Here is a 7,500-nt window from a genome sequence, read left to right as displayed (position 1 = left end):
TGTGAGGTGTGTATATGCATTAGTGTGTGTGTGTGTGTGTGTGTGTGTGTGTGTGTGTGTGTGTGTGTGTGTGTGTGTGTGTGTGTGTGTGTGTGTGTGTGTGTGTGTGTGTGTGTGTGTGTGTGTCCATGTGTGTGCGTGCAGCAGAGTATCTGCGCTGCCTGGCAAGACTGACCAGCTGTTTGTAGTCGATCTGCTGGCGGATGAGCTTGTCCTCGCTGAGGGAGTAGCGCGCCTCGCCCGTGATGGCGTCTATGGGACCCTTCTCCATCTGCTGCTTGATGGCACAGTACAGCATGAACAGAGGCTCCCCAGCACACTCCTGATGGAGAGAGAGAGAGAGAGAGGGAGCGAGAGAGAGAGAGAGAGAGAGAGAGAGAGAGAGAGAGAGAGAGAGAGAGAGAGAGAGCAAGAGAGAGAGAGTTAGAGTTAGAGTTAGGGTTGCTGTTTGATGGCACAGTACAGCCACACACACACCTGCACACGGGGACCAGAGGAGAGGAGAGAGGGATCAGGGGACAGAGGGAGAGAGAGGGAGAAGTGGAGAGAGGGAGAGAGAGGGAGAGGGGGAGAGGGTGATCACAGGTAGCAGAAAAGAGAGCAATAAAGGAGGCAGCCACCAGGAGATAAAGAATGCAGTGGAGGGGTGGAGAGAGAAAAGGAAAGGAGAAACACAGTGGCAATCGAAGTAGAAGGGGAAGAGGGGCGAAAATAAAGGCCATGGGAAAGAGAGTGACAAAGAAAAGATCGAAAAGAGAAACGGATGACAAATGGACAGATGAAGAAAGAAATGGAGAATTGGACAGAAAGAGTATGAGGGGAGGAGGAGAGGTAGGTGGCACAGTGAGACAGAGGAGGAGGGGAAGGAAGGGTAGTAGCAGCGAGAGAGTGACAAAGGACACGCAGTGAAAGAAGCAGAGAGATGGAGGGATGAAGAGAGCCATAAAAATATGAAGAGCAGAAAAGTATGGGTGGATGGAGAGGCACACAGAGGGAAGGATAGACATGTGGGGTAAATGTACTACAAAAGAGGATGTGCCATGGCAAGATGGATAGAGCAGTAAATAGATGGAAAAAGGAAATAGGCTGGGAACATGCAGGTACAGGAACACATGAAGAGACTCACAGAGAGATGGAGAGAGCGAGAGAGAGGGGGGGGGGATAGAGGCAGCAGAAGAGAAAGTGACAAAGGAGAGATAAAAAAAGAGAGCCATGGAGAGATGGGGAGAGATGGAGAGAGATGAGCGGAGCAAGAGGTTGTGGGAGATATGGAAAGAAAAGGCAGCACACAAGAGGAGAGGAAAGGAGGGAGGCAGAGAAATAAAAAGAGGAGGAGGATGGGGGCTGATGGCAGGATAAAAGGTAGTGGGAGAGAGGAGTGCAACAAAGGAACGGAGGAGAGAGTGAAAGAAATGGAGAGGGGGAGGGGAAAGGTATGTGTAGTTGTAGTGTGGAGAGATGCAGGTCAAGAGACAAGGTGACGGAGGAAGATAGGAAGAGTGGAGAAAGCGAGGGAGGCAGAGAGGGGTAAGAGGGAGGGAGAAGGGAAGGGAAGGGAAGGGAAGGGAGAGGGCAGAAAGGGATAACAACATTCAGAGAAGAAGAAAGGGAAGTGGAGAAGAGCGAGTGGGGTTTAGGGCTGGGGGTGAGGGTGAAGTAGTGGCGGCGGCATAGGAGAAGGCCAGAGGAAATAAAATAGACAGACAGACAGGGTGGGGCGGCACAGAGAGCAGAGAGAAGAGAGAGGAGAAGAGCAAGAGAGATGTGTGAGAGCGAGATGCTATCTGTTGCCTATTCATGGACGGACACCTTACAGTACACGGTATCACAACCAGCAGAGCCATGAAAACAAACCAAAGAAAAGAAAGAAGAAACGGACAAAAAAGAGAAGAAAAAGGGGGAAAAGTGGGCCCAAAAAAGACACAAAAGAGGCGGCAAAAAAGGTCACAAATCCTCTCGACTCATTCAGAGAGAGAGAGAGAGAGAGAGAGAGAGAGAGAGAGAGAGAGAGAGAGAGAGAGAGAGAGAGAGAGAAGAAAGACACAGCCCTCCCATCTGACCACAGGAGCAGTGAGAGTGGAGGTCTCCTTTAACACCAGGCACTTGAGCAAAACACATGTGCAGTTTCTCACACATCAGTGCTCTGTGCTTGGAAATTACTGAAAGACAAAGGAGCACTGGTGACAGCAGAGAGAGAGAGAGAGAGAAAGAGAGAGAGAGAGAGAGAGAGAGAGAGAGAGAGAGAGAGTGAGCGAGCGCAACACATCAAGAGAAAGACAAAATGGAGAGAATGAGTGAGTGATGAGAAAATGCAAAAGGCACAGTGGGAGGCAGACAAGGAGGAGAGAAAGGGAGAGAATGACAGAATGAGAGAGAAAAAATGACAGATACAGAGAGAGAGAGAGAGAGAGAGAGAGAGAGAGAGAGAGAGAGAGAGAGAGAGAAGACAGGAGATAGACGTGAGAGATGAAGGAGAGAGAGATGTAGAGAGAGAGAGAGAGAGAGACAACAGGAGGGAAGGAAGAGTAGATGAGAGTGATGAAGGGGGGGGAGAGGTAAATAGCAGAAGAGAGATGGAGAGATGTAAGAGAGATGGAGGGATGGAAGAGTAGATGAGAGTGATGAAGGAGAGAGAGAGAGAGAGAGAGAGAGAGAGAGAGAGAGAGAGAGAGAAAGAGAATGAGAGGTAAATAGCAGAAGAGAGATGCAAGAGAGATGGAGAGATGTGAGTGAGAGGGGCGTGGAGAGAGGGAGTGCTGTGAGCGGGAGTGATGAGCGTGTGGATGGGCAATCACGTTTCCTTTCAAGCGGCGATGGCGGCTGTGGCGGCGAGGAGAGGAGCTGCAGAGCAGAGAGGAACTAAGTCACCAATTAGCCACTTAAAAGCTTTTGATGACTAAACAGGGACACTACGGGAACACTATTATTTAGTTCTTAGACACCATCAACTTGACATTATTAATTACGGCCGCAACATGCGTGTCCTCCCTCCCAAACGCACACACACGTGCTGTGCACACAGACACACACAAATGCACTCACCACACCAGCCCAGCGAGTGTGAGAGAGAGATGGGGTGGAGGGAGGAAGAGATACACACACAATACACATACTCTCTCTCTCTCTCTCTCTCTGTGTGTAGAGAGAGAACAACACATACACACTCAATCTCAACAGAAAGATAGAGTGATAAAGAGAGAGAGAGAGAGAAAAGAGAGAGAAAGGAGAAGAGAAAGAGAGCAGGCAGGCCCCAGGCCCCAGACACACATGCAGCATGATCCCCAGTGGGCTCCCCACCACAGTGCAGTGTGAGTCCTGTGTCCCCCACTGTGAAACCCTACACTCCCCCCCACCAGAGGAGCCCATTACACACTCTCCATTATGACCCCCCACCCCCATACACACACACACACACACACACACACACACACACACACACACACACACACACACACACACACACACACACACACACACACACACACACACACACATCCTCTGCACATATCACTGACACACACAAACACACACACACACACGCGTGCACAGACACACGTACACAAAGGCGCACACACGCACGCATGCACAGGCACACGCACAGGCACACACACGCTAGTGGGCCATGACAGAGCAGAGAGTGGAGGAGATGAGTGGAGCACAGAGGGCCGAAACTGACACTAACTAACTATTATCGACTGACATTAATACTCACTGGTGGACTGGTGGAAGAGAGCGGTACGCCGCGATCGGTATTTCTAATCACGGCCGAGCAAAAGTGATCTGGCCGCTTCTAACGATCCTCCTTTTTCCCCTTCCCTTTCTTCTTCTCCTTGTTCGCGTCGGGAGTAAATTGTTTCTTCTGTGGCTCTAAATGAAATTTCATCATCCGTCGTTGTCAAAACGCTCACGTAAACGCTAACCGTAAAACGAGCAAGCCATCGCGAGTGGAGTTTTGAGTGTGATTGCGATTGTGTTGAGTGCGAGTGCGAGTGCGAGTGCGAGTGCGGGCGTGTGTGTGTCCAATAAAACAAAACAAAAAACGGAGGGCATGAATGTGGGAATAAGGGGGGGGGGGCTATAGCATGGAAGGGCCCTGGCTCCATGGCGATGGAGCTTTAAGTAAGCTTTGCGGAAAGCATTTCTGAGTAATTACTCGGGGAGGGGAAGGCTGGGGAGGTGGCCAAAACCACTTTAACATCTGCACTGATGTAACTTAAATGCCCCTTGGCGCGCAGCCAGGGCTTGAATTCCAGGCATTCCCCCCCGACGCTAACGGAGAGCAACAATGGGCCTGATGTTCTCCTCCACCGTGCCAAAGCAGCGGCAGGCAGGAAGCGCCGCAGGTGGAAGACGGGAGCCTTGTTTTCTACTGAGCTGAGGCAGCACTACATGGCTGGGGTTTGGTGTGCGTAGGCGTATGTGTGTGTGTGTGTGTGTGTGTGTGTGTGTGTGTCCAGAGGAAGCACAACTAGGCCAGTACTGATGTGTGTGTATGTGTGTGCGTGTTTGTGTGACTTTTGGTGGGGGATGTACGCACCTAAAGCTGAAAACGTGTGTGTAGGAGCACTGCTATGGTGTGTGTGAGTGTGTGTGTGTGTGTGTGTGTGTGTGTGTGTGTGTGTGTGTGTGTGTGTGTGCGTGCAAGAGAGCAAGAGAATGAGTGTGTACAAGGCACAATACAGCCAGTTTTGGTGCAGCTGTGTGAGTGCATATGTGTGTGGGGGTATGTGTGTGTTTGTGTGGTGTGTTTTGGTAGGGGATGTACAAAACTAAAGACAAAAGCATGGCTAGGGAGTTGTGGGAAAGCAGAGAATTAGCTAAGGTCGAGCCTGAGGCCTAATTCCAAGGTTGCATTTAAAAACTTGCTTCATTTCTCTTCTCTGGCATAGTTATCCGTGACACCGCGTGGGCTGAGCAAGCTTCCAGCTCCGGGGCTGTGAATCATTTTCCATATAAATAAATAAATAAACAAACAAACAAACAACTACATATTAAAACAACTAAAACTAATCGGCAGAGCATATTCTTAAAAACTCCACCATGTTAAAGAGTTCACATCCAAGCTAAAGGGACTGTGCCGTTCTATAAAAAAGCCCTCTATGTAAAAAATGCTTGTGCTTGTGCTGTTGTGCTGCTTGTGCTGTTCCCTGAAAATTGAAAATGTGCACATTGTACTGGTTAGTGAAGCAAACAACTACATATTAAAAAAAACAACTGTAACTAATCTGTAGAGCAGATTCAAAAAAAAAATCCTCCATGTAAATGAATACAAGTTACCGAGCTCGAGCTGTTCCTTGACAAAAAAAGAGCAATGTGCACGCTGTACGAGTGCGTGAGACGGTGGCGTTCCCGAAATGAATTCTGGAGCCCCAGCTGCTCATAGGCCATAAACGCTCTTAAATGAAACTCAAACCGTCGCGCGAGAAGGGCAGCCAGAACACGGATGAGCGAAAAGCCCTTTCTACCAGACGATAAGTTTAACCTTTAATTGAAAAAAGGGAATGTAGAGGACGAGAAGAGGAGGGGAAAAAATGAGGGGAATATGAGAGAGTGGGACGGAGAAATAGAGTGAGAGGGGCAGTAAGTGAGTGATGGAGACGAATAGTGAATGACTGAGCGAGCGAGCAAGTTCGTGAGAGAGTTGGTAAGTGAGAGCGTGGAGCGGGAGAGGGAGGGAGAAGGAGACAGAGAAAGAGGGAGAAAGAGAGAGGAAGAGAGGGTGTGTGTGTGTGTGAGAGAGAGAGAGAGAGAGAGAGAGAGAGAGAGATAGAGTGATCAAGAGAGTGAGTGATGGAGTGATTGAGAGAGAGAGAGAGAGAGAGAGAGAGAGAGAGAGAGAGAGAGAGAGAGAGAGAGAGAGAGAGAGAGAGAGAGAGAGAGAGAGAGAGAGAGAGAGAGAGATGGTAAGAGTAAGAGAGAGGGCTGGGCCAGCCTAGCACAGCGTGTGATCATTAGTGCTCACCTTGAGGAAGCGATGCAGGAGGAAGGTGAACCAGTTGGTGAGCATCTTCTCAGCCACAGACTCCGTCCTAGGGGTCAGCAGAGAGTCACAACACACACAACATCAGTATACACAGTATATACACATTATATACGCGTTTACACAGTATAAACGCAATCAGTCCACTTCCATATAGAACTGAATATGGGTCAGTGATGTTTCAGCAGTAGCACACGACAGGGAGGCGCAACGACAGCCAATGCCACTATTGTATAGTTTTTGTGTGTTTGTTTGTTTTTAGTGGATATACGCATATTCATTGCAGCAGCATATCAATCACCACTTACTAATTAATTTATAGGCATTAGATGGCGTTGTGCCACCTGACGTCTGAGCCTAAAAAAATGTCTTTGACCCATATACACATTCACAAAGTGTATTAATAAAATACAGTTCACAGAGAGAAAATTCTGTTCAAAATGTTACTTTTCAAAAGGGGTGTACTCATTATTGCTGTGCACTGTACCATCAGCCCTGTTTCATACAGTATCTCTACATATACACATACACATACACATACAGTATACTGCACACCAACAGTCCACTTATACAATAGGGATGCACATAAACTCTAAATTTCACTCATTCTGTCCATGTAGCAGTCAACTGAGGGACCCAAAAGGCACATCAGCCCTCACGCAACACAACGCACACTCGGCTTCATTAAAGAAACACACCATCAGACAACTGGCACACAGCATATATTGTATGCCATTACACACTCTCGTTCCTTGACTCCTTCCTACTGTAGCAGTCAAATGAGCCCACAACATCAGCCCACACACAACATAACACACACTCGCCTTCACTCAAGACACACTACGCAGAACATCATCCCAATTACTGCGTGCACACACACACACACACACACGCGCTCTCACTCAGTCACTCCGTCCACCCAGCAGTCAAATGAAAGCCACAAGAAACAGCATCAGCACCCCCCCCCACACACACCATGAGACTTGCTTTCATTTACATTCAACAGCATATGCATTCATAGCCTTTCCTTCAGGCTCTTGGCCTTTTAAGAAAAGACACATTTTGCATACACACAAATCAACAAAACACACACACATGCATATCAACGCATATCAACACACAAACACACACATGCACACACACGTATGCTTCACATGGCAAAATACATTAGCATATGCCATAGATTTCGGGCCTGTCAGACCTCCTGCCATGCACAGGTTGAAGGAGGCTCTTTAGCACAGCGGACAAGTACACACACACACACGCACATTACTTATACGCTAAGTACATGCACATGTGCGCACATGCACACGCACACGCACACACAGACACAGACACAAATGGCCATCATAGATTCTAAGGCTGTAACGATACACCCAACCCACGATTCGGTTTGTATCACGATATATGACCTACGGTTCGATACACCCCACGATTATTTATTTTTTTAAAGGAAAAAAAAATAAGAAAATAAATTATTTATACTGTATATATAGGCCTATATATGCTTTCTTTTTGCA

The 7,500-nt window shown here is 48.1% G+C and overlaps 1 protein-coding gene across 1 annotated transcript in view; it reads right to left on the bottom strand.

Annotated features, from left to right (window-relative positions):
• Positions 1-7,500, bottom strand: part of plxna3 (plexin A3) — a 234,280-nt gene that overhangs the window by 24,052 nt on the left and 202,728 nt on the right. The window contains exons 23-24 of the mRNA XM_063208712.1: positions 5,963-6,029; positions 176-322 (exon numbers count right to left, since the gene is read on the bottom strand). Of these exons, the coding sequence (XP_063064782.1) occupies positions 176-322; positions 5,963-6,029 (214 nt within the window). The remainder of the gene's footprint in view (positions 1-175; positions 323-5,962; positions 6,030-7,500) is intronic.

The sequence above is a fragment of the Engraulis encrasicolus genome, chromosome 10 (genome assembly GCF_034702125.1).
Source record: "Engraulis encrasicolus isolate BLACKSEA-1 chromosome 10, IST_EnEncr_1.0, whole genome shotgun sequence".
In the NCBI taxonomy this organism is placed as follows: Eukaryota; Metazoa; Chordata; class Actinopteri; order Clupeiformes; family Engraulidae; genus Engraulis; species Engraulis encrasicolus.
Note: the sequence above shows the minus strand (reverse complement) of the source record. Positions and strands in the feature narration are given on the sequence as shown.